This window comes from Bubalus bubalis, chromosome 3, assembly GCF_019923935.1.
Source record: "Bubalus bubalis isolate 160015118507 breed Murrah chromosome 3, NDDB_SH_1, whole genome shotgun sequence".
Lineage (NCBI taxonomy): Eukaryota > Metazoa > Chordata > Mammalia > Artiodactyla > Bovidae > Bubalus > Bubalus bubalis.
In genome coordinates this window covers 41,493,158-41,520,860 of record NC_059159.1, presented here as the reverse complement: position 1 = coordinate 41,520,860, position 27,703 = coordinate 41,493,158, and the positions used below count along the sequence as shown (strand labels likewise).

At 50.6% G+C, this 27,703-nt stretch overlaps 1 protein-coding gene across 1 annotated transcript; it reads right to left on the bottom strand.

The window, feature by feature from the left end:
• Positions 1-13,502: 13,502 nt before the first annotated feature.
• On the bottom strand, positions 13,503-27,095 carry TRARG1 (trafficking regulator of GLUT4 (SLC2A4) 1). The gene is given in 4 exon segments (XM_044939467.2): positions 13,503-15,260; positions 16,942-17,074; positions 25,849-26,328; positions 26,868-27,095. Coding segments are annotated over 3 exon segments (534 nt in total). The 5' UTR covers positions 26,236-26,328; positions 26,868-27,095; the 3' UTR covers positions 13,503-15,246.
• Between the last annotated feature and the right edge of the window lie 608 nt (positions 27,096-27,703).

The window sequence follows — 27,703 nt, the reverse complement described above, 5'->3', positions numbered from 1 at the left end:
TTGTGTGGCAGCCTGGATGGGAGGGGAGTTTGGGGGAGATGGATACATGTATACGTGTGGCTGAGTCCCTTCACTGTTCGCCTGAAACTGTCACAGTGTTGTTAATTGGCTATACCCCAATTCAAAATAAAAAATTAAAAAAAAATGAGACTGAAGCTTTTGGTGAAAATGAAAATCTGCAATTTACTATGGATTGAATTCACCTGTGCCCTGTATAGCTGCCCTCTATGAGCCATCCATGAAGGGGGTGACTTTTTTGTCTCTTGCTCTCCAGTTACATATCCATGTCCTCAGAGCGAAGGTTTTCTTCTACATCAGTGAATCCCTCCTTTAAGCAAGGAGAAGGCTTGTGGGAGGTGGTTTTTGCTCCCTGCAGGACCTGGTATCTCCTGAGAATGAGTCTCTGATGCTCAGCACCCGCCCTCCAAACCCCCCACCTCCACGCACCCCTGATCTGCCCTCAGGAGATGCTTCTGAGCAAGGGACGTGTCCTGGGGTAGAGGGCTCTCTGGGGACTCCAGCCTCCTGGGGTGTGGCTTTCTCAAGGAGGCTCCTAAGCCAGGGGACTCTGCCCTTGGTGTGGTTGGACCCATCGGGGCTACTGTTGAGGTTGGGTCTGAGCTGCAGGAAACTTTTAGAAACAGATCTCCCAGAAACAGGAGTGGCCATCCAGAGATGAGAACCCGAAGACCTCTCATTGAAATGACTCGGTCCATGAAGTTCCATCTGAACCAGATACACTTCTGGCTGGGTAAGTGCTGATGGCTGTGAGTGACCAGAAAGAAGACCGACGACATCAGAGGAGGCGGCTGGGACAGAGGCTGGGTTTGGGGGACAGATAGACCTGTGCTGCATTTTATTTTATTATTTTTTTACACGGACCATTTTCAAAGTCTTTCAAAGTCTTTATTGAATTTGTTACAATATTGCTCTGTTTCATGTTTTGGTTTTCTTGGCCTCGAGACACATGGGATCTTAGCTTCCAGACCAGAGATGGAACCTGCACCCCCTACATTGGAGGGTGAAGTCTTAACCACTGGACCACCAAGAAGTCCCACTTTGCTGGATTTTAAATTAGTTCTCTTGTTGGATCGCACTTGTAAGCTGTTACTGGTGGGTGACTGCAAATTGCAACAGTCATCTCAAAAGTCATTCAGAGAAAGTTTTTGGTTTTGAAAGAACAAAGACCCAGAAAAGTGAGCTAGTTTATTTTTAATTGGCAAGTGCAATTGATATATTTCATTTGAAGTGATGAATATATACAGCTGATGAACTATTACCATGTCCTGCCTTAACCACAATTTTTTCACAATTATCTCAAATATACTTTACAGACATAGAGCTTTACCTTTCAGATGGATAAAGGCAAATTCATACATTAAACCAATCTGACAGCAAGAGAATCTTTATCTTTCTGCATTGAATGAGACCAGGATCACCCAATTTAAATGCTTGTAAGAACTCTGCCTCGGTTAATTAATCAGCTAACCAGACCTCTTTGTTGAATTCAGTTCTTATCAGCAGAGACTAAGGCTTTTGATGGAACAGTGTGCAGATGACAAGGATGTGCTTCAGAGCTGCTTTTAATTAAAAGCCTTTTTAATATGAAACCTGTGTTTCTGATTTGATATTTAAAAAAAAGAAGATGAAGCTTATATTATTGTAGCTTCAGTTCCAAGTATAACTCCACTGCTGATCAGCTCTGAGGCCTTGAGCTAGTTCAGCTAAGTGCTCAGATTTTTGTACAGACAACCCCAAAGAGTTACGAGATGTAGTCCCCACACAGGGCAGATGTAGGACTCTGACATCACCATCCCTAGACCACTTTCTCTGTGTTGTTCCCCATCCTCCCTGGGCAGAGGTTTGGGCCCAGAGCCACACCACTGTCTCCCCCATGCCACCCCAACTGGCATGAAGAACATGCAGAGATCAGTATACAAAATAGCATGAACTGGGTCATCACAACTGAGTGAGAACATACACCTCATTCTGGGTTCATTCATTTGTCAGACTTCCAATAAAACACAGGTGGCTCAGTGGTAAAGAATCCACCTGCCAATGCAGGAGACCCAGGTTCAATCCATGGGTCAGGAAGAGCTCTCAGAGGAGAAGATTGCAACCCACTCCAGTATTCTTGCCTGGACGATCCCATGCACAGAGGGGCCTGGAGGGCTACAGTCCATGGAGTTGACTGAGCGTGCACACACCATCTGCCCAGCTCTCTCCTGGGCCTCGGTCATTAACTGAGTGCAAGGCAGACTTAAGACAGACTCTTTCTTGGGCTTCTGTACAACTCAACTTGTATACACTCTCTAGACACATAACTAACCAAACCCAAGAGCAGATACGTTTAAAAAAAAAAAAGGATAGAATTAAGATTGTGGTGGGAGAGGAACAGACAGTAAACCAGCAAACAAAGAAGTCAGTAAGAGGAGTTCAGTTGCTGGCCAGTGTGATGCCAAAAAGGCAGCTGGTGAAAGAGTGGCTGGAGAACGCAATTTGGAGACGTTTTTGTTTTTGTTTGATACACTTTGTGCATTTTCCAAGTGTGCCACAATGAAGGTGTATTAATTTTGCAATCAGAATGAAATTAAGGAAGGAAAAACCACTCCACACTCCAGGGAAAGTCACCCAGAAGGGAGAGGTGGCTGGTGAGAGATTTCCCCACTTTCTAGCCTGTCGTCACTGTGCTGTGTTTATACGTGACCAGCTGCACAGGGAGCAGAAGCTGGTCTCCTCGGTGCCTGTTTACCTCCGGCCCGTTCACCCAGCACCAGAGCGGCTCCCCAGGGCCGTGATCAAAACATGAGTTCATCGCACTTGGTTCCCCGGGGAGAACAAGCCGGCCCTGCCTGGAACTGCGTGTCCCCGTCTTCGGGGAATGGCTTCAGGCTCTAGAATGTCTCTCCTGGCCAACCACCCAGAGGATGCCTGGCCTGGGACTTCCCAGCAGGTGGGTGGGTTTGGGGAGGACTGTGAGGTCTGGTTTGAAGGGTAAAATCACACAGGCCCATTTTTTTTTTCCATCTGGGTTTAAGCCCATCACAGTTGACTCTACAGCATCCAAACTGTCCCTTCCATGGATGGCATGCTGCAGCCACAGGTCCCTAGAGAGGTCAGCAAAGAGGGGGGAGCTCCGACCTCAGGGGGGGATGGAGGTACCGGGGGCGTCTACCTCCAGCTGGGGTTGGTCGTGGGAGGGCAGGTTCCAGCCAGGAGGCCCGGGGCGGGGCTGAGAGGAGACTCCACACAAAAGCCAGACGGAAGTACCCAGTTCTAGGGCAAGGACCCAGACTAAGGACTGACTCCAAAGCAAAGGTCAGACGTGAGCCCTGGGGAGGGGCTGCTGGCCCTGCTGAGGGATGATGAATGGAGCCCGTCTGGAGACCCACCCGGTCACTCAGTCAGTCCAAGGAGGGGAAGAGCTCCTGAGGGCTTCCAGGACCTCTGACAGCACCCACCCCACCCCACCCCACCCCTATGGCGCCTGTTTTGTGGTTCTGACACTGGCTTGTGTGCAGAGGTGGGCTTGAAGGGACCTGTTACTTAAAAGCACTGTAGAGTCCAGCTACAGTGCTAAGAGCACTTAGATGAGCCCTTTTATTATAAAGTGACTTGCTGTATATTAAAAACAGATTCCTTTTTAAAAGCCTGGAAGAAGTATGCTCAGATATTCACATTGATTGCCTCAGCTAATGGAATATGGGAAAGATTTTTTCCTCTGTCATACATTCCTACTTTTTAAATTAAATTTATAAATTGTTCAAGTAATACAGATATAAATGCTTGCTGGAAGATTCCGAGGATATGAAGTATGTGGCATAAAAACTGAAGGCTGCCTGGCTCACCACTCCAGGGCCACTTCCCCACCCAATAGTGACTGCTGATATCAGCGTGGTGTCTAGTACTTGGATAGTTTTCATGTTTAAAAAAGAAAAAAGCTTAAAGAATGAATATTGCATGGGCCGGGGAGCACAGAAAGTTCTCATGAAGGAAGGTTGTTGATCACATCTGAGGGGCCTGAGAGTCAGGCGAGCAGACAGACGCTTCTGGGCCGTGATGTTTATCCCATGGCCCTCCTGCCCACTGCATTCCTGGGAGAGTTCCAAGGAGACCTTCTCCTCTCACCCAGAAATCTCTTCCCATGACAAGCAGCTGTGTACAAGGGGATCCTTGTTAAAACTTCCCTGAATTCAAAAGTGATTAGGAAATGTGTAGAAGATTCTCCATCCAATGAGACGGCAGGAATGTGGGCTCATCTACCCTCAGCCACCCACTTCCCTAGTTCCTGACCTCTGCCTCCCAATTTGCCCCAGCAGGCAGATTCATGTGGAGAAGGAGTCTTCTGGCTGGTAGCCTGGTGCTTCCAGCAGCTGTGAAGAAAGTAAAAGCAGTTTAGAGGCCCATCCATCATTCCCAGAGGGTCCTCCAACAGATCAGGCCGGCCTCGGGGCTCCATGGGCCCAGTCACTGGGGCTTCCTTGTGTGGTCCCACCTGCCAGCATCTTCCCTCTTCCTGAGCCTGTGGTTGCCATGGTAATGAGTCAACCCTAGGCACGGCTCTTTCTTCTCCCTGGTTCCAGAGAGCAGTGGAACCCAGTGAGCCCCCAGTAGCCAGAGCTGCTCCTAATGCACCTTCAGAATTTGCTCCCCTGGTGCTTAAGCCCTGTTTTTAAATTATAGGCAGAAAAAAAATCAGAGAGAGAAAAACTGGAGACCTAAATGCTCAGCAACAGGAGAAAAGATAGGTAAATACATTCGTGATGGTTTATAACTATTATGTGGTAGTCACTCAGTCATGTCTGACTCTCTGTGACCCCATCGACTGTAGCCTGCCAGGCTCCTCTGTCCATGGAATTCTCCAGGCAAGAACACTAGAGTGGGTTGCCATGACCTTCTCCAGGTTATACCTATTATACGGCCACTTAAAAAATGGTGTTTACAAAGAGTCTTTAATAACATAGACAAATGCTTGGCTCAGCAAATCTAAAATACTTTAGCAAGAAAACACATCTCAAAGCTTGGCAGTGCGTTAAATTTAGGAAATACCATGTCCCTACCCTCTCTTACAGATTCATGTTGCACTTCGGTGGAGTAAAGGTTCTGAGAGTCCGACAATAAAGCAGCTGTATTTAGCTTTATTTAACTCACTGTTTCCTGGATCTGTTTGACAACAGAGCCCTTTGCTGTGAAGACCCCTTTTTGGGCCGAAGCATAGTCATCCTCTGCCTCCCTGTCTCCCTGTTGGGTGGTCATGGACTGCCCACACCTCCCTAGAGACCCCCAGAGAACCTGGACATGGGGATTGCGTATCCTACCTCCTCTCCCTGCCCCTGATTCCCACCCCATGGCCTGGCACTTGGGAGTTTGCAGTAAGAACTTTGGCATTGGACTGAATAACAGTCCATGTTTGTTTCCAGTTTAGCTACTGATGATCTGCCTTTTCATTCCTTCTTCTTTAAGTGCTCCTGTTGCTGTTTATGACTATGTTGTGCCCAACTGTTTGTGACCCCGTGGACTGGAGCCCACCAGGCTGCTCTGTCCATGGGATTTCCCAGGCAAGAATACTGGAGTGGATTGCCATTTCCTTCTGCACTTCTTTAAATGGTGTTTATTGTAAGAAATGAGCACTCAGTCAACCCCAGCACTACCATTAATCTACTTTCAATAAGGGATTAATCGCCAATGGGCCATGAGCCAGGTGTATCAGCTGGCCTTACTGATATTGCGGTGTGATGAGCCCAGCACTTTCCCACCTGGACCTTGGCCTGTGCTGGCCACTGGCCTGGCTCTGCCTCAACACCTTCCCCACTTCCTCACGGGGCAGCTCCTTCGGGACTCAGCATAAATGCCATTTCATTAGGGAGAACTTCCCCGATTCCATCATCTGTGTTAACTCCATCACACACTTTCATGGACATTTCTTACCTCCTGTCATAGATCCTGATTAGGTATTCATTTGTTCAATCTCTCTAGATACTAGACTATAAAATCCTTGAGGGCCGAGATCTAGTTGGTTTTGTTCAGTATGGTATACTCAGCACAGTGTCTGGCACATAGTAGGCCAACACGTTTGTTCAGTGAATGAATTTTAACCTGATATTTCTTAGACCACTCAGCCAACACCTTGGTAAGTAGCATGGAGTGTGCGTGCATACTCAGTCATGTCTGACTCTTTGTGACCCCGTGGACTATATATAGCCTGCTAGGCTCCTCTGTCTGTGGAATTTTCCAGGAAAGAATAGTCGAGTGGGTTGCCATTTCCTACTCCAGGGGATCTTCCCGACCGAGGGACTGAATCGCTGTCTCTTTCGTCTCCTACACTAGCAGGCAGATTCTTTACCACTAGTGCCCCCTGGGGAGCCCGTGGTATGCCACACCTTAAGTTAGCTCATCTAATTTTCCCAGGGCTTCCTTAATGGCTCAGCAGTCAAGAATGCAATGCAGGAGACGTGAGTTTGATACTTGGGTCAGGAAGACCTCCTGGAGAAGGGAATGGAAATCCACTCCAGTATCCTTGTCTGGGAAATCCCATGGACAGAGGAGCCTGGCAAGCCATAGCCCATGGGGTGGCAAAAGAGTCAGACATGGACTTAGCAACTTAACAACAATTTTCCCATCTGTAAAATGGGTAGCAAAAAAGGAAAGAAATTGAATTAGGTCCATAAATCCTGAAATCTCAGGTAGCATAATACACATAAACCCAATCGGTAGCTTGGGGTTGGGGAAGGGGATGCTCTGCTCCATGTAGTAATCCAGGGACCCAGGGGCCACATCTCTGCTGTCTTCAATGACCAGCTTCCAAAGTTGTTCTGGGAGTTGACATCCAGTGTGTTTTTAAGGGCCAGGCCTGGAAATGAAGCATGTCATGTCACATCCATCCATGTTTACTTGGCCAAAACCTAGTCACATGGCCACATCCAACAGCAAGGGAATCTGGGAAATATAGCTAGGTGCCCAAGATTCAAAGGAAAATGAGTTCAGTGAAAAGCTAGACTGCCACAGAAACTAGTACATTGAGCGGATTTAGAGTAGGGTTAGCAAACTACAACCTACGGTCCAATCACTGTCCACCCCCATGTTATTATAAATAAAGTTTTATTGGAGCACAGTTATACTCCTTTGTGTATTGTCTATAGCTCCTTTGTGCTACAACAACAGAGCTAAGGAGTTGCAACAGAGTCCGCATGGCCTGCAAAGAGCTGAGACGACCAGCACTTTGCAGTTTGCTTTTAGTAGCAATTGCTGAAGAGTACAAAGTTGCTTGTTTCCTGCTTTGAAAGAGTATTTGCAATCTACTGTCAGACTTGACACTTTTCCTTATGGCCCACGGTACAGATATCATAAGTAGAACTCGTGGAGAAATCCTTCTAAATCAGAGATTGACAGACTTTTTCTGTAAGAGACCAGATAGTAAATACTTTCAGCACGTTGAAAGTTGACCCAGCAGCCATCTGCAGCTGAGGGTGACAGAATGGGGGTGCCTTGTGATGCCCCCGAGGACCAGGCTGTGGCCACTTGTGTCCTGGACACCCCAGCATGCTGGTCTCCAGGGAAAGTGGAAGGAGCTCTGAAATGACTGGGCTTAAGTTTCTGCCACTAGGCAGAATGGAGACAAAGAGATGAAGTCAGATATAAAGAAAAAACAAGCAAACATTTCTTGTACACCTGAGTCTGGCCTGAGACTGTACACAGACATTACCCTTAATAAATATGTGTTTAGGGCACCTGTGGCTGATTTCATGTCGATGTATGGCAAAACCATCACAGTATTGTAATTATCCTCCAATTAAAATAAATTAATTTTAAAAATAAATAACTACATGTTAAGTGGGACCATCGAACAGAATTTAATGCCAGAGCCACAGCATCAGGGGACGAGCAGACTCCAACACCCGCAGCCCCTCTGCCTCTCCCTGGAGGCTTTGAAGCCCCTGAGACTGTGCTTTGGAAAAGTTCAGAAGGGAAACTCCTGGAGGGGTTCTGAGTCATTCTTTTGATATTGCCCCCTTGCCCCATGTTGCCAGCCCTGCTCACCTGCACCCACATCCAGGGTTCCCACACTCTTGTGCTCCGACTACCCCCGCCACCCCAAACAGCTCATCCAGCATCCAGCAGGAGGAGAACCGGGAGAATCAGCAGGGCCTCCCTGGAAGCCCATTAAGCAGAGTGGAGTAAACCCTGAGCTGGAGGCGGGGAGGAGCCCGGATGCCTCGGATTTGCCATCCTCATGCTTCCTCCCTGATGAATTATTCATGTCCACAGCCAGGCAGCAGATCAATAATTCAGAAGGAGAAACCCTGGCAAGGCCCAGCTTCTAGCTGACCAGCCCTGCTCAGCTATCCAGGGAGGGACCCTCCTACAATGGGGCAAGGTGGGTAGGCTGGTGGGGGAGGCCATTCAGCTATGCCCGAGGCCTCGGAAATCCAACTGTTTTCAGGGCTCCAGGCTGGGATCGGGCAGCACATAAAGCAGGAAGGGGGGAACTTTCGCAATTTCCACACATCCTCTGCCTGCAGTGGGCCCATCTAATCATTAGTACAGGGGAACCACGTGTACCTGGGCCAACCCTGGGAATAGGAACTTCTGGCATAGCACTGGGGTGCAAGAGGCACCACAGCTTCTCAAAATCCCTTCCTCATGCTTCCTCCAGGGTATTCATTTTGACTGCAAATAGAAGTTTCCATCAAAGCAGATTTAAAACACCTGCTTGTCTCCTCCAGCTCTGTGCAGATTCCAGCAGGTGTGTGAGGTAGGGGTGGGGTGACAGGCTGGGGAGGGGAGAAGGTCCTGGCTTCCTAGGGAATTGTGCTTTGAGGGCACACTCACCACCCACACACACACCCATACCCACACTGGGCACATTTTCCATGCTGCAGGCTCATGGGCAAATGTAACAGAGCAAAGGGCTCGTGTGCCCACAGCCCAGAAAGCCGAACTCTGACAGCGGGAGTTTGCAGTGAAGTCAAAGTTTATTGCTTCCCAGGTGGCTCAGTGGTAAAGAATCCACCTGCCGATGCAAGAGACATGGGCTCAATCCCTGAGTTGGGAAGATCCCCTGGAGGAGGCAATGGCAACCCACTCCAGGATTCTTGCCTGGAAATTTCTATGGACAGAGAAGCCTGGTGGGCATCAGTCCTTGGGGTCACAAAGAGTCTGAACGGATTGAACACCCAGCCAACCAGTGGGAGACAAGCCTCAGATCCACTCCAACTTGGTCTCTGACTTCGTAGTTTTGTTTTGAAAGGGGAAGAACAAACTGGCTGGGGTTAATCATTGTCTTGTGACATTCCTTAATCGCAGTTTCAGGAGTCAGGATGTCTCTAGTTTACGATTCTCAGGCCAGGTGATCCGTGGCTCGGGGGTTGGTTAGCTCTTGCCCTGGAGAAACAACCTGAGTCTACAGGTTAATGATAAGCTCTGCTGCTGCTGCTGCTGCTGCTAAGTCGCTTCAGTCGTGTCCGACTCTGTGTGACCCCATAGACGGCAGCCCACCAGGCTCCCCCATCCCTGGGATTCACCAGGCAAGAACACTGGAGTGGGTTGCCATTTCCTTCTCCAAATGATAAGCTCTACACCACCAATTTTAGTACATTCGTGTTGATATCTGCAAGCAGCAGTCTGAGTCATCTGATTGCTGGTTGATTTATATTTGGTTAGCTTGGGACTCAGGTCAGAGTGTCAATAAATGAATAAGGTTTTGGGGAGAGAGTGGTCATAAACTCAGTAAGGGAATTCGGTTTAAGAGGGGACTCACTTCACAAACACCCTGGGAAGCAGAGTGAACACCTTTTCTTCTATGAGACCCCCCCTAACTTATCAGAGGGTTCTCTCAATGTCCTTCTCTTGGCTTCTCAGTATTGCCTAGATTTTCTTCATCTGTTTCAATAGATTTTTGAAAGAAAGGAATGAAGATGGAAATTCCCTGGCAGCCTAGTGGTTAGGTCTCTGTAGTTCTCACTACTAAGGGCCTGAGTTCAATTCCTGGTCAGGGAACTAAGATCCTACAAGCCAAAGGGAAGGAAAACAACTATTATTTTTAGAGGGAATATAAAAGACCACCCCACCAGAAGATACAGCCACGGGGTAGACTGCAGCCCAGCTGACCCACTTGACCCGGCTTCAGGCGTCTAACCCAGAGCGTCCCCAACTTCAGCACACATGAACCCCTGGGGATCTTGTGAAAGGGCAGAGATTCCGGTCAGGGTGTGGCCGCAGCGTCTGCATCTCTGACCACTCCTGCTGATGCCCATTAACGCTGAGTGGTGAGGCTCGAGAGCCCCGTGGCTCCCACCTCAAATGACTACTGGGGTCACCTGGAAAGCTTTAACAACTCTGAAGTTCAGGCCACACCCTAGACCACTTAAACCTGATTCACTGAGAATGGAAGCCAGGCACCATAAGCCACCCAAGCTCCCGGGTGATTCCAGTGAACTGTCTGGCTTTAGAAGCTCACTCATAGACCTGCTCAGCTCACCCTGTTACCTGGAGACTGGGGACCAGAGAGGCTGAGGCTGACCAAGGCAACTCGTCCAGGGAGCGAAGGTTTAAGGCCTGGGCCAGCGAGCTCTCCTGGGCAGGTGGGGTGGTCTCTGGTAGTGGGTCCATGAGAGGAAGGTCAGGCTGGGGCTGGAGGGGAGCAGGGTCTCCAAGGCTAGCCTGGGGTGCCCTTCTAGATTCTAGGTGCTCTTCCAGCTGCAGCATTGCCCAGGTATGTCCAGCCCTTGTGGTTCACCAGGACACACCGCTAAACCCCCGCCAGCCCTGTGGGTGTGCAGAGAACAACACCAGCCTGTTCACAGTCAATGAGTCCAGGTTCAGAGAGGACACAGCCGTCTGTGACCTGAGGCCTTCTGTATTGTAGAAGCTGCAGCTTTTCCCTTGCTGAATCTCACACACATGTCCCCATCCATTTTAAAGTTTCTAAAGCTGGGTAGTGTCTGAAAAACTGATGCCATAAAAACTTTCAGATCACCAAGCCGGGCAGTAAAGTGCCACACAGCACCACGTGGAGAAGGTATCTGGATACCTGCGTGTGATTAAATGTGCAGCAGTTCACTGGTGGCATTTCATCCTAATTTGGACCCCCCAGGTAGTGCTCAAAATGCCTTTGAAAAGATCACATGCAATGCTGAAGCAAAAAGCTGCAGAGAAATGTGACCATTTCATACCAGGCAGTGCAGGTAAAGGATGCTAAAATAGCCACCTCCCTCGGAACCGCTCGCAGACTCTCTCAGGTGGGAGAGGAAGCTCACTTCAGCAAAGCTTCCATGACTGTCCTGCCTCGTGGGTTCCTGACTCTATGACCTTGGACAAATCACTTGGCCTCGCTCAGCTTCATTTTCTTCTTAGGAAAATGGGACGACACACCTCATGGGGGGTAATGTGAGGATTAAACGAGATGTGTGTGTGTGTGTTCAGTTGTGTCCGACTCTTTGCAGCCCTATGGATTGTAGCCCTCCAGGCTCCTCTGTCGATGGGATTTCCCAGGCAAGAATACAGAGTAGGTTGTCATTTCTCCCTCCAGGGGATCTTCCCCACCCAGGGATCGAACCCAAATCTCCTGCATTGGCAGGCGTATTCATTACCACTGAGCCACCTGGGAAGCCCCACAAAATGAGACAATTGGCACAAAACACGGAGCCCAGCACCCGGCATATGAAAAGCGCTCCCCTGGACCCTGGTCTAGCTGGAAAGAATTTCCCCAAGGAGACGCAGCTAATAAGTTCAGGGGCAGGATTTGAACCCAGGCAGGCTGGTCCCAACTCCCACCGCCTCATCTACTCTGCTGGGCTGCCCTGTGGGTCCTGGGGCTCTCTCTGCTTACCTGCCCGACTCGAGCCTGATGCCCTTCTCTCCCCCTTCCTCCAGCCTCTTGCCCTCAGTATAAACAGCTTATCGGGGTCACGTGGCAATTCCTTCCTTTCCTGCTGACCGCCCAGCCCAGTGGCTCTGCCTACGCCCAGCTCCCCACTCCTAAAGCCCTTGCCCCCTTCCATCATCAAGCAGTCATCCTGGAAATAGATTCTCCCTGTGCACCCTGCCCCTACCACACACACAACTAACTCACCTTGCACCCTGCCCCCTACCACACACACAACTAACTCACCTTTCCATGGAGCTCTACTCTCCAGACAGCAGAGATGGCAGCAAGAAGCCAACTTTGGGGTCAGACCTAGGGACACAGTTCACCAACATTTCTTCACTACCTTCTGTATGGCCAAGTCCTGTGTGACCCAGGTCAAGTGTCTGAACCTCTCTGAGCCTTGGTTTACCAACTTGAAACCCAGGATAACACTCGTGACTCCCTCAGATGGCCATGTGGATTCATCAAGGTTTGCAAAATGTCCAGCACAGCCCCCTGACCTCCTCTTCAACTCCTGAGGTCTTTGTTCAGAAGGAACAACCAAGGAAAGACCAGCACTCACTGGAGAACTAAGTCTAGGCAAGGGCAAATGGTTTGCCCAAGGGAATGCTTCATGCTGGCAACAGAGCCCCTGGATTGCCAGGCTCCCCAGTGCCCCCCAGTTTGTTTGGAGCCCCTTGAGCCCAGCAGCACAAACACACAGGTCCTTGATGGGCAGTCAGCTTTATTTCTTTCCATGCAGAGAAATACAGAGATGAGAACTGGTAAGTGGGGGCTGGTGGGGGGTGGTGCTTGCTGTTCCCTAGGGGGCCTGGGCAGGGGCTGGTTCAGCACCACAAGCCAGGGGACCACGGGGTTCATGCAGCCAGTGCTGGACCCACAATGGAGCTGGGATGGCAGGGCGACTGTCCCTTCATCTTTACCAAGGCTTGGGGGTGTCAGGTGCCCTGTGGGTGAGGGGCAATGAGGGCCTTCTCTCCCCGTCTTACTTCCGAAGGGTTTCCTGTCCTCAGATCCTTGGCTCCTCTTTGCCAGAAGGGCCAGCCTCTTGGAGCCTCTGAGCTACATTCTTGGTATGAGTAGAAAACTCGAGTCATTCTTGCCCAAATGGAAGGATGCTCCTGCTGTGTCTGCTCCTGCAGCTGTCTGCAGTGGCTTCTCTCTTTCTCTCCTATTCTGGGTTTGGAGGAGGAGCCAGTGTGGGTGGCAGGAGGCAGTGAGGGTCTGCCTTCATGGGTGTGACTGTGGACAGCGGGACAGGGTGTGTGTGGTGGTCCCGGAGCACACAGAGGCTGCAGTCCTGCCTCTGCCCATGAGACCATGCCTAACCAGTCTGGTTCACCGCTGTCGTCTCCCTGGAGGGCTGAAGCTGGGGACCCCTTGCGGCCTACCAGGAGACGCTCACTCATGACCCCTCTTTCCAGAGCTGGGGCCTGTGAATGTCAGATTCACAGACCACTTGACTCCCCTGGCCAGACCTTGAAAGTGACACAAAGACTCTGGGCTCATCCCCTTCCTTCCCCAACAAACAGGGGCATCTCTGTTTTGGCTTCAAAGGTCCCATAAAGCAGATTCAGCAGGCCCCTCCTTTAGGGGCGAGAGAGGCTAGGGTTATTCCCAGGTGGGGCACTGACGCAGGAACGCCAGCCCCAGAGGGATCTACACAGTACTCCTGGGCTCTGAACCCTCCCTTCAATTCCCCTCCATCACACACACCCTCCTAGAAGGCTCAGAGCTGCACCCAGGACCCAGAGCTCCTCCCAGAATACAGAGCTCTAACAGTCTTCCTCCCCAGGAGCCTCTGAGCAGGGTGGGGGAGACAGGCAGGAGCCCTAAAAGGAGGCATGAGGGTGCTGATCAGGTGCAGAGAAAAGATGCTAGCCAACTTGGAGCCAATCTGCCCTCCCAGCCTCCTGGAACCCTGGCTGCTAGGCAGGGCATCCTGGGGTGGGGGTGGGGGGAGCCCAGAGCATCACATTACCCAGGGCTTGGGGGCTGCAGTCAGCTGGGGAAGTGGAGCAGGAAAGACCAGGGGGGAAGTCTGAAGGGCCCTGCTTCACTCCCTCCTGGTGTCCCATTATGTACTGAGACACAGGCCACGGTGTCCAGGCCCCTGATTCTGGGCATGTGTGTTCTCAAGCCAAGTTTTTGAAGACAGGACCCTTCAGCTAGTCTCTTCCCTCTCTCTTGAAATTCTCTAGACCCAGCAAACAACAAACCTTCATAAAAACTCTTGGATCCACATCCCTAAAGGAGGCAGAGACATCCCTAAGGGCCTGGGAGCCTATAGGAATTTCCCCCAGGAGTGGTCCCAGGGCTGGCTCCGGGGAAAGCCTTTGCTGTTAGTGGCTGGTCAGGGGTGCAGGGTGAGGCATAGAGCATCAGAGGCAGTTGGGGTGGGAGCTGGGAGCCATGCCCCACCTAAGCCACTCTGAGTGAGGACCTTCAGCCCCTTTGCACAGAGACCCTGAGCCCCTCCACATGGAACGCTGAGTTTGTGCCCCAACCAGGTGGTCCCTGAATGTGAGCTCAGGGCTGAGTTCCTCTTCACTAGCCAACCTGGAGATGGAGTCAGGGCCCCAGGAGTTCTTGATTGGTACCCCAGACTGCAACCCAGGTAGGGAACAAGAGGCAGACTTGGGTCATCCTGGGAGATGTTCTGGGACCGGGCTTCTCAACCAAGATGCTCCTGTGGCTGAAATGTTTGAGAAGAGGTCCATGGGTCATGCTGTCCCCATTTCTGTCTCTACCAACACTCCTCTTGGTGACCTCATCCTGTGATGAAGGATTTAAAGGTGGCTGTTGCCTCTTTCCAGGGCAGCTACATGTCCCATGTGTCCGAGGGGTTCCAGGGCAGATGCTAAGCATCAGTTCAGCCTCTGAGCTCAGGGCACTGGCTGGGATCGCTGCAGGTATGTGGCACAAGGCATGCAGACAGTCTTTTTTTCATCCCACCTCAAGAAAAACAGAAACGATAAAGTCTGTGTTTTTCTTCTTGGTCATCAGACATGCAGAGACTCTCTCCCCACCCTGGTCTCGCTGGCGGGAGTGGTTTCTTCTCTTTCTGGCAGTATAAGCCTGCTTGGCCAATCCCAGGAAACCACGGGGATAAGAAACCAGCCAGAACCCCAGGGATTAAAATACCGGGATGTGCCCAGGAGAGTGGACCACATTATTCATCTGTTTCAGAGTCCATTTCCTTTCTTTTCTTCCTCTCATTTTCCGCCATTTGATGTGGGCTAGCAATGGGGTGACTTGGGGGTTTCCCTCCAAGCTTGTGCTTTTCGAGCTGCGGGATCGTCCTGTCCTCCATGAGGCGTGTGGGTGGAGCTCTTCAGCGGGCTGGGGCCGCCTCTGCTAGCACCGCTCCATAGTTAGTTTCATTTCTTCGGAACTGTAAAGAAAAGAACAGCGATAGCACGACGGAGCTCAGAACACGGGGTCTCCCGGTCCCCTTTTGGAGGATTTGGGCTTTTGATTCCTAGGGGGAAATGGTAACAGAGGTGATTCGGTTTGAGGTTCCAGGTGGAAGTCAAGTCCTGCCAAGGAGAGGACTGGAGTCTCAGTGATTGTTTCACAGGTGGGCACGGTGACCCCTGAGACTAGATCCATTCCTGCTTGAATATTTTAGTGAAAGCTAAACAGTCCCCTTGCAAATTTGAGTTCAGCAGTTGTTACTTGCCATGGAACGTAACATGGGCTTCCCGGGTGCCTCAGATGGTAAAGAATCCACCTGCCAATACAGGAGACCCAGGTTGGATCCCCGGGTCTGGAAGATCTCCCGGAGAAGGGAATGGCAACCCTCTCCAGTATTCTTCCCTGGAGAATTCCATGGACTACACATGGCTTACATGGCTTACAGTCCATGTGTCCACAGAGTCTGACACAATTGAGCAGCTAACACTAACACAGATGGAAAGAATCCTGGGTCAGATTCAAGCAGAGCAAGACAAAGAGACTGAGGTCTTGGGAAGTGATGCTGAGGCTCATGCCCTGGGCTAGTGGGCTCCTGCCTTGCAGGACCTGCATGCCTCTCAAACTTTGTGGAACATGCTTCTGCTCAAACAGGTGAAGGAGAGGACCTGCATTTTTGAACCTAGGCCAGCTGATTACAAACCTGAACTCTTCCCTCTCATATGAGGCCATGACCCTGCAGCCAAATCCCAGCATTTCTGCCCCAAGATGAACACTCTATATTCTAGGCCAGTAGCTCCCAAACTTTAATGATGGGGTTGGGAATCTTTCTAAAGTGCAGATTTTTATTCAGCGGGTCTGGGTGGGGCCTGAGATTCTATATTTACAACCTGTTCCCAGTAGCAGCAGCCAAGCTGCTGGTCCATGGAGCACAGGTGGTAGGGCAAGGTCTTTAGGGGAAAAGCATAGGTTGGTCACTAAAAGGGCAGAGATGGTTGGAGGCTTCCAGTACGAGTGTGTGATTAGAGGGAAATGGATAATACTGACGCACAGAGCCCAGAAATTCTCAAGGCTGCTGGGCTTTGTGAGTAACACCTTTGAAAAGGTTGGTCAACTTGCTTGGATAACTTGCCTGGACCACCTTTGGGCGTTCCCGAAAGTCTCACTTCCTGACTTCCAGCACAAGCATGGTTTACTTCCAGTAAGACATGACTGTTTCAGCAGGGATGCTGTGTGGCAAGCCCCTGGTTACAAGTCAGAGTCACTTGTGCTATCTCAGGTGATGCTCACAAAAGCCTCTGTGCTGGAAGTTTCTTCCTCCCACTTTCAACATGAAAACCCCAAGGCTTAACCAGGCAGACCCTGGTGCAGGACCATCAGAGCCGAGACTGGAACTTGTGGCCTCTGCCTCCTGGGCCCGTGCTCTTCCCATGACCTTTCCTGGTCATCTACTCTCCGGCCACTGGAGAGTCAGAAAGCCAGTCCCACTCAGCCGGTCCCTGCAGGAGACTGGAGTGCTTGCTTTTCTGGGGTGTGAGGTGAAGGCTGTGGCACCCATATGCTCTTACCCTTCTCCCCACCACCGCCCCTGGCCCGGAGGGCTGGGCCACATCCTTCTGTGGTCCTCACACCAAGGGAGCTGGGGTGTCGCTGGGCCTCACCTGCAAAGTTGACAGTCACGGCCACAATGATGATGATGATCCCCATGATGATGAAGGTGATGCTGAGCGTCCCAGCCAGGCGGCCCAGCCTCCGGGCCCCGTCCAGGTCCCCCTGTTGCACGCTACTTCAAGACTGCAGAGAGAGGGTGGTAGAAACCCTGTCCTCAGCAGCCTTGCAGAGGGCCCCTTGCCTGAGCCTCTGAACACACCCCGGTCCCTGCTGCAGCCCACACTGCTGGGGAGAGGCAGAGGCCTCCTTCAGGAGAAATGGCCTGGACTCAAGTGGCCAGACCTCTTGTGGGGATCCCTAACCAAGCTTGCCCATTGTTGGCTGGGGACAGCTGGAAACATAACCGAGCAATGCCGGGCATTATCTCAGGATCTTAGTTCCCCAACCAGAGATCAAACCCATCCCCCCTGCAGTGGAAGCCCACCAAGATTCCCCCACTGGAATGGTCATAACCCCTAGCATCGTCTGAACATTTACCTCGTGTCAGGAGCTATACAAGCTCAAGTCCAGACCTCAGGCTCTCTCTGCTCCCCAGGGACATTAGGGCACCAGCTCTCCTTGGTCTTCCCACCCTCTCCTTCTTGACTGTATCTTTTTCTCTCCTGTCTTGAAGAAATCCTCTTTATCTCACCCAGTTGTAAGCCCCTCACTGCCCACAGGACCAAATCCAGATTCATTTTGTGACAGGTGGCCCCCTCCGGATCAGGCCTTTCTCCACTTCTGCAGCCGCTTCTCACACCACACCTGCATGGTGGTCTGTGCTCCAGCTCCTCATCTGTACAATGTCATAATGACAATCCCTGCCTCATAGGAGTGGTAGAGGATAAAATGCTCTAACAGCTGGCAGCTCAGGTCACCGAACTCAGGACATCAACACCAAGGCAACAATGGGAGGGAAAGGGAGCAAAATATAGAAAGACTTCTAGGATTTCTAGGAAGTTCAAGTTCTGAAATCCAGGAGCTACCTTGAATCATAATCAAGGGACTCATTGTCGGCTGTAAGTACGGCCTTGGTGGGGGAAGGGCAGGGGCTTTGAGATGTGTCCTGCCCCCCACACCCCCATTTTCCAGAAAAACAGTTGTCTGTGCACAATGATTCAGGACCATGGAGAGAGGCACACATGTAGCTTCTTGGGTATGAGAGGTGAGGAGGAAAGGTGAAAGATGTTTTTTCAGTTACACTGAACCCGATTGCAGTTCTTTATCCACAGAGTGATCAATCATACATGCCTTCAAGCATGAGGGGTGCTATTAAGGAGACACCCTGGAAATGGCCAGACGGATCAGAGCAGACCTAGTTGTGGCTGCTTTGTGGTGTCAGGCACTTTATACATTCTATCCAATGTAAATATCACAACTATTCTGTTAATCTTGGTTTTCAGATCTGTAAAATGGAGAGAAAGTAATTGCCTCTAAGTATGCAGCCCTACATGGAACAACAGACTGGTTCCAAATAGGAAAAGGAGTACGTCAAGGCTGTATATTGTCACCCTGCTTATTTAACTTATATGCAGAGTACATCATGAGAAACGTTGGACTGGAAGAAACATAAGCTGGAATCAAGATTGCTAGGAGAAATATCAATAACCTCAGATATGCATATGATACCACCCTTATGGCAGAAAGTGAAGAGGAACGAAAAAGCCTCTTGATGAAAGTGAAAGTGGAGAATGAAAAAGTTGGCTTAAAGCTCAACATTTAGAAAACGAAGATCATGGCATCTGGCCCCATCACTTCATGGGAAATAGATGGGGAAACAGTGGAAACAGTGTCAGACTTTATTTTTCTGGGCTCCAAGATCACTACAGATGGTGACTGCAGCCATGAAATTAAAAGACGCTTACTCCTTGGAAGGAAAGTTATGTCCAACCTAGATAGCATATTCAAAAGCAGAGACATTACTTTGCCAACAAAGGTTCGTCTAGCCAAGGCTATGGTTTTTCCTGTGGTCATGTATGCATGTGAGAGTTGGACTGTGAAGAAAGCTGAGCGCTGAAGAATTGATGCTTTTGAACGGTGGTGTTGGAGAAGACTCTTGAGAGTCCCTTGGACTGCAAGGAGATCCAACCAGTCTATTCTGAAGGAGATCAGCCCTGGGATTTCTTTGGAAGGAATGGTGCTAAAGCTGAAACTCCAGTACTTTGGCTACCTCATGCCAAGACTTGACTCATTGGAAAAAACTCTGATGCTGGGAGGGATTGGGGGCAGGAGGAGAAGGGGACAACAGAGGATGAAATGGCTGGATGGCATCGCTGACTTGATGGATGTGAGTCTGAGTGAACTCTGGGAGTTGGTGATGGACAGGGAGGCCTGGCGTGCTGTGATTCATGGGGTCGCAAAGAGCTGGACACAACTGAGCGACTGAACTGAACTGAACTGAACTGATGCAGCCCTAACTTTTTTTTTTTTTTTTTTTTGGCCATACCACATGGCATGCAAGATCTTAGTGCTCCCACCAGGGATTGAACATGTGCCCCTTGCAGTGGAAGCACAGAGTCCTAACCACTGGACCGCCAGGGAAGTCTGGAGCCCTGCTTCTACACGAGAAGTTCTCCACTGCTAGCTGGCCCTCATTTCTGAAGTTCCTCCCCACCCCCATGAGTTACCAAATGAAGGATCCATAAGAAAACCCTCATTTCTTTTTTTGAGTAAATTACCAGCTGCTCTCCATCCCTGTCAGTTGCATCATCTTCCTCTTATACAAAACAGCTCAAGTTGAAGGCACAATAATAATAATTGCAGTAATGGTTGTAATGACTGAATTAATAGATCGTTTGTGATCGCAGGGGTTGTGGGAATGGTGAGTGAGAAAATGATTTATGAACTCAGGTTAATACATCAGTGAGGAAAGACGCTGAAAACAAGTGTGAGTGTGGGGAAAGTACGGTGGGGGCCGGGAGGATGGGGTGAAGAGGATGCTGAGAAAGGAGGCTACAGAACTCAGGAAAGAGCTTCCTCCACCCATGAGGCTCAGGCCAAGGCCCAGCAGACCTCAGGAGAAGAGACAAGATGTGCCAGGGTCCAGGGCCCGTGGTTAAGACTCTGTGATTCCCCTGCAGGGGGCAGGGGTTCAATCCCCACTTGGGGAACTAAGATCCCACAAGCTGCACAGCACGGTCAAAAACAAACAGAAAGGATGTGCCAGGACTGATCAGTTACCAGCCCTGCCACAGAGATCAAGCATCTCCCAGCTTCTGAAAGCCAAAATGTGTGCTTCTCTGTACCTTCTCTACATCATTCTCTCTGCAAATGTGCAATTCATCCTGAAAGACCCCTGCTGTGCTATACTGTGCTTAGCCGTGTCCAACTCTTTGCAACCCCATGGACTACACAGTCCATGGAATTCTCCAGGCCAGAATACTAGAGTGGGTAGCCTTTCCCTTCTCCAGGGGATCTTCCCAACCCAGGGATTGAACCCAGGTCTCCTGCATTGCAGGCGGATTCTTTGCTGTCTGAACCACCAGAGAAACCCTGAAATGCCCTGACTACAGGTTAACTCCTCCATTGCTTGAGAGAAGGGATGGATTTGGGGGGTGGGGGCCCTAGGGGAGGAGTCAGGGTGGCTGCAGTGGTGGATGGGAGCGGCTGGGGAGATTTAGGGGCTTGAGACAGCAGCAGTTTACCAATGGTTTCAGAAGTCTGTTAATATCTTAAGCTATATGCCTGCATGCCCGCTGACTATCAGCCCTGGTCAGGGCATAGCACTCTCATTGAGGAAAGGGATAAATCATAAATGAATGAAAATGAGTCTGCAACACATCAGTTAAATAATTAACTTGTCAAAAATGCCTAAGTAAGGAAGCGTTGAAGCCACTCTGGATCTCCTCATCTCTCCCTCATGCTGTGGGAACAACTTACAGAGAGGCTGCCACCAAAACCACAGACAGGGCTGCCCACCTCCTCTGGGGATGTAATGAGGGGTGAGACTCCATTATATCCAAATTGCTAAAAGCCGCATTTGCCTGAAAGCCAGATTAGGGCAGGGCCCCAATCTCCAAGATCTAATGCCTGATGATCTGAGGTAGAACTGATGTAATAATAATAGAGATAATAATAATAATAGAAATATACACAATAATAATAACAGAATGCACTTGAATCATCCTGAAACCATCCCCCACCCCCTGGTCCATGGAAAAACTGTCTTCCATGGAACCAGTCCTTGGTGCCAAAAAGGTTGGGGACCACAGCACTGGGGGTTTGCTCTTTCCTCTGACATTGCAGTTTCATTCAGTATTAATAATAACAGCAACCACTTCCATTTATTAAGCATTTACTATGTGCCAGGCTCTGGCACACTCATTAGTTCATTTAATTCTCCCAACAGCCCTAGGAGGTAGATGGTTTTATTACACATATTTTATGGATGAGGAAACTGGAGCTAAGGCAGGAAGCTGAGTGGTTTGGATATGGTCATGTGCCTTAAAAGGGATAGAGATGTGATACACACCCAAGTGTATCTGATGCTTGCTTGGTCAGCAACTGAAGGCTCACTGCTTGGGGTCCAGCATCTCTCATTGACAGGAGTCCTTGCTGGATCAGGAAGCATGGTTATTTCTCAGCTTGACCCGGAAGTAAAATGGATGAAGCCAGCCTTGCCCTGACTATCCCAGGAGGCTTACGGGAGGTTGTGGGGCTGAGCAGGGCCAGGTCTGGACACCTGTGATCACAGCTCCTGAGACAGAGCCCCTCATCCCAGCCCTGGTCCCAGCTGGCCCCTGTCAAAGCCACAATGGGAAGAATGTTTGGTGGTCCATTAGTCTTCCACTGATGGAGTGAGTGACAGGGAGGAGGCCACTGGGAGGCAGGGGAGAAAAAGAGAGAAGGGAATAGAATTATTCCCTCCCTGCACAAATGCCCAAAACATTTGGCTTCCCTGGGAGGGACATGCCATCCTTGTCGCAGAGGTAGGTGCAGGGTGGGGCAGGTGAAGAGAACACTGGATTCAGGAGCCAGCTGATGTGCCTCTTACCAGCTGTGTGAACAAAGGCAAGGCACTGCTCTGCATGCCTCAGTTGCCTCATCTGTTAAATGGGAATGATTAACCAGACTCTGTCAGTCTCATATTACAACATGCTCTGCGGACAGTGAACTCTAGCGAGGGTGTCAGGGCTGCAGGTCTCCTTCCTCCCTGGGGTCAAGGGCTTGATCTTTCACTTGGTAACTAGCAGGGAGACATCAAATGAGGAGATTTGAAGTCTATTGCCGGACCTGGAGACATCAGCATAGAGACTTAACTCTCTTTCCACACTTTCTGGCTCTCCTTCTCCCCTGCTGCTATCTGAGTGGGACTGCGTGTTTCAACTCTAAATAAATAACTGACCCCCTCCCTCCCTGGGGCATGGGGGTGTCCTATGAACTAGAAAAGTGAATATCACAACAAAGCGACTCACACAAATGTTTTGGTTTCTCAGTGTATATAAAAGTTACGTTTATACCTTACTGTAGTCTATTAAGTGTGCAATAACATTATGTGTAAAAAAACAATGTATCGACCTTAATTTTAAAATCTTGCTTAAAAATGCTAACCCTTGGGACTTCCCTGGGAATCTGGTGGTTAAAACTTTGCCTTCCAGTGCCGGGGGTTCCTGTTCAATCCCTGGTTGGTGAACTAAAATCCCACATGACTGGAGGCCAAACAACCTAAACATAAAAACAGAAGCAATGTTGTAACAGATTCAGTACATACTTTAAAAACACGTGCATGCTAAGTCGCTTCAGTCTTGTCCAACTCTTTGGACCCTATGGACCGTAGCCCACCAGGCTCCTCTGTCCATGGGGATTCTTCAGGCAAGAATACTGGAGTGGGTTGCCATGCCCTCCTCCAGGGGATCTTCCTGACTCAGGGATTGAACCCACATCTCTTAAGTCTCCTGCATTGGCAGGCAGATTCTTTACCACTAGCGCCACCAGGGAAGCCCAGACTTTTAAAATGGTCCATGTGAAAAAAAAAAAAAATCTTAAAAAAAAAAGTGCTAATCATTATTGCTCAGTGAGTTATGATCTTTTTGCAACAGTAACACTAAAGACCACTGATGACAGATCATCATGACAAATATAATAATAATGAAAAGTTTGAAATATTTTGAGAATTAACAAAATGTGACCCCGAGACACAAAGTAAGCAAATGCTGTTGGAAAAAAGAGCACCGATAGACTTGCTTGAGGCAGGGTTGCCACCAACTTTCAATTTGTAGAAAAATGCAACATCAGTGAAGAACAATAAAGCTCAAGAGAACAAAGTGTGTCTGCTTGCGAAATGCCCAGAAGAGACAAATCCATGGAGACAGAACGAAGATGAGTAATCTACTCAGGTCAGGCAGGCAGGTATTAGAAGGAGTGATAGAAAAACGTTGCTGGGTTTCTTTCAGAGGTGAGGAAAATATTTTAAAATTGATTATGGCTATGGTTGCACTTATCTGAATATACTAAAAACTGCGGAATCGTACCCTTCAGATGAGTGAATGGTATGATAGTCGCTCAGTTGTGTCTGACTCTTTGCGACCCCATGCACTGTTGCCGACCAGGTTCCTCTGTCCATGGAGTTTTCCAGGCAAGAATACTGGAGTGGGTTGCCATTTCCTACTCCAGGAGATCTTCCCAGCCCAGGGACGGAACCTGCATCTCCTGTATCGGCAGGCAGATTCTTTACCACTAGCGCCGCCTGGGAAGCCCCGAATGGTATGATATGTGAATTTTATTTCAAAGCTTTAAAAGAAAAAACCCAACAAATGTATGATGGCTTCCCATCCTCCACCAGGGAGACACTTGCCTAATTTTCTGCCTCCACATCCTAGGGCTTACTTTGTGCTGGGTGCTTTAGCACTCTGCATGGCTCATAGCCGTGTGCTTTAGGCGCTCAGTCATGTCCAACTCTTTGTGACCCTTTGGACTGTAGCCCGCCAGGCTCCTCTGTCCATGGGATTTTTCAGGCAAGAATACTGGAGTGGGTTGCCATTTCCTTCTCCAGGGGATCTTCCCAACTCAGGCATCGAACCTGCATCACCCTCGTCTCCTGCATTGGAGGCCGATTCTTCATCACTGCACCATTGGGAAAGCCCCTTGTGTGGCTCATGCAACTCTATAATTTAGGTATTATGTTGACACCCATTTTGCAGATGGGAATACTGAGGAGAATAGCGGTTTGAGTGACTTGCCTGAGGTCGCACAATACCTGGTGGTTTTGTCTAGCGTGGGCACTTCTTGCAATGTGTTGTAAGGATCTGTTTACAAATTTCTCCCCACTGGACAGGAGGCTTGTGGGAATCGGTGATGGTGTCTGATTTAGCACCGTATTCTCTGCCCCAGGCCTGGCAACCATCAGACCTGATTCAAGAACCAAAGATGGATGTAGAAATGCACCAGGGGTGGGTTCAGCGGTCCCACAGCTGTGGGCCCAGGTTTCCTTTGACAAAGGCAGCTTTTACCCAGCTCACACTCTGCCACCCCCACCAGAAGACGGATTTCAGCTGCTGTTTTCTCCTGGACCCTTGTCTGCTTTCCCTCCCCAAAGCCAGTCTCCCCCACGGGGCTTCTCCCTGTAACCAAGAGCTTGTCCCTACCCAGAGCCACTGGTGGCAATCCCTGCAGCCCAGCTCCGCCTCCAGCTGCCCCCAAGAGCCTCAGGCAGCACAGGAATTTCCTCAAAGGCCCTGCCCAGCCCTTGCTCTTCTTCCCACGCCAATTCGCCAATCGCTGGGACCTGAGAATGTTGTCCGTTTCCCCCTAAAGCCCTGGCAGGTGGTGCTGGGGATTGGGGAAAGTGCCCTTGGCTGGAAACTGGGCCTCCGTGAAGTGGAGAGAGATGTATAAGGAAATAAAGGTTTTCTCAGTGGACAGCGTGGCAGCAGGAAAGACCACAGCTCCTGGGGACTGGATGACGGATGACTCAACAGTGGAGTCCCTCCAGGGGCAAGCAGACGGTGTCTTTCCCTGCTCCTAACCTCATTCTGAAAGTTATTCCCTGCCAGCCTCTCTCTCTGTCTGTCTCTCTCAACTTCCTGAACCATGAAATTCACTTGCCAACAGCTACCAACATTTCCTGGGGCTCCTCTGCCAGTAGCCCGATCCCAACAGCTTGGATTAGAGACGATCGAAGGTTATGTACTCAAAACGCTACAACACAAGCGTGGAAGACACAAAGACGAGCCCCCATGCCCCTCCCTGGCCAGGCCAGCCAATGCCCTCTGATACACATGCGTTCCCATCTGTGGCCCAGACCACCCCCTCCCACCCCTGCGGGAAGACAGATATTGAAATCAGTACAAAGGCGAAGCCCAGAGGGCCCCAGCAAGAAGTTCCCCCCAGAGGAGCAGCCCTGGGGGAGCTGGGCCCCGGGGCCCGCAGTCCATGGCAGGGAAGCTACTGCTCGCTCCTGGAAACAAGAGTTGCCAGAAGCTGTTAGAACACCCAGGAGGCCCTGGGGGTGGGGTGGGGTGGGGAGGTGATGCCTGGCTCCCCTCCTGAGAACACGGGGCCCTGAGACCCCATATTGGTTGCAATCTCTGCTGATTCACAGCCCCACTCAGGAATGACTCCTTGCGACAAAGCCCCCGACCCCTGCAAAGGCCAGACCCCTAAGTTGGCTGTCCTTTCTGGGCAGAATTTGGCTCCGGGCATCTCTCTGGGATCCCCTTCCCAGCAGGGATGTGTGCAAAGTCAAGCTGTGATGTCCAGGAGTGGAGATGAAGGAGGACAGGAAACTGAAGCTCTGGGGGCCCTGGACCCCTCTCCAAGGGGGAGTAATAGGCTGGCTAAGATGGGGAGTTTCCCCTCCCCTGCCCCCGGCACCCCAGCTCTTCTCTCAACACACCTAGGTAGGGTGACTGGTGCCTGCCAGGGAAGCATGGCTGCTGACCAAAACCAGCCCCCACCCTGCGATGAAAAGCAGCACTTACCATGATGGAAAAGATGAGGGGCATGAGGTTGAGGGGCCAGACGGGGCAGAAGCAGGAGGCGATGGCAAGGATGAGATAATCTTTGGGAACTTCTCTGTCCTGGGCATAGGAGGTGGTGGCCGTGGAGGACGCCCGCCTGGAGCTGGCCCGGGAGGATGAGAGGGGGTGCAAGGCCTCCCGGTGCTCCTCGGATATCACCTTGAAGGGCAGGCTGTGGCCATTCTGCTCCAGGTCCAGAGGCCCCGAGAGGGACTTGGACGGCTTCAGGGGCTTGTCATCCTGGCCCCCGACCTGCACAAGGAGCTTCTCCATCTCTGGCAGGTCCAGGGGTGAGGCAGTACCTGGCTCCCGCGCCGCGGAAAACTGAGGCTGTCCGGGGTTAGCCATGCTGGCCTGGGCTTTGGGCTGCTCCAGCTCCAGGATGGGACGAGGGGCTTCCGAGGGACCTCAGCGCACCATTCCTTGGCCCAGACTGGAGGCCTACAGATCAGGGGCAGACGTGTCACCCAGGAGAGCCAGGGCCAGCCAGGGGGCTGGGAAGGTCGGCTTCTCCGGGCCAGCTGAACTCAGAGGCAGCGGCCAGCCTGCCGCCCCGTGGAGCTCCAGGAAGCTGGAGCCTTCAGCCCCATACAAGTTTGAGGCCAACTTCGCTGGTGCTGCTGACAGCTCAGATGGGCGGGGAAGGAGCAGAAAGCAGCTTTAGGAGCGGAGAGGAGACTGCTCCTCTTCTGAGTGAGGCTCGGGCTAAGTCAGGGAGGCTGTGTGTGTGTGTGTGTGTGTGTGTGTGTGTACACAACACCCAGCCTCCCTCCCTCCCTGCCCTCCTCGGAGATGCTTTTCAATTCACTTCTCCCCAGAGAACCGCCTGGCAGCATTCTGCCTCTGCCCCAGCCCAGCCCTGCCCAGGGTGGCTTGGACCAGCCTCTGGCTCCCACTGCGGACACAGAATCCCCTCCTCTGCACTGGGGGCTCTGGATGGGGGAGAAAGGCAAAGTGGGTCCAAATGGGTGTGCCTTCACCTGTCTCGGGAGACTGAGCCCTCGGCTCCTCTTCTCCTGGAACAGGCTCCCGCTTCTCCTATCTGTTGTGAAACACTGAACTCTGGACCTATTGCATCCCACCTTGAACCTGACCTCCCCCACCGCCAAGCCCCAGAGATGTCCAGAACAGAGCGGGGCTCTGAGCTCTGGAGGGAGGGGTAGAGTGAGTACTTGTGGGGCCCCTGGAGGAGGATTGTGTCTGCACCCTCTGAATGGGTGTCTGAGCAGCTCCCAAGGGGTGGCAGAGGGGCTGTGAGGGAGGAGCGTTGGCCCCGCCTCATGGCCATTAGGGCTTTTGTGAGGTGCTTTTAAAGAGCCAGCAAAATAAAATAAAATTTAAAACAAAACAAAACAAAACAAAACAGGGATCCTAGTCCACCCTACTGGGATTTTTAGATCCCTCTCCCATTGGCTCCAGGAAGTAAGTTGGTTTTCTATGTTTGTCTTTCAAAGAATACTGTGTGGATTTGCAACTGGTTGGCCGAGGAAGCATTAGTAATGGATTTATTTCTAAGAAAGACAAGTAGCTAATTTGGATATCTCTAGAAGATTCATCCTAAAAATCAATCCTCAATTTTGAGGACTCTGACTGTATAAATATTTGCTTTGGTTTGATAAACAAATTGTGTTCTATTCATTTCCAATTATAATAAGTTATTAAGAATAAAAAATGGTCTTCTCCATTCAAAAAAAATAAAAAATAAAGAGCCAGCAAAGATCTTTCTGTTTCAGGAGCTCCTTAGGGCAGGTGCCAGCTTGAAGGGCCGCGGTCTTGGCTGCCTGTCCCATCCTTCTTAGTTCTCTCACGTCTCCTC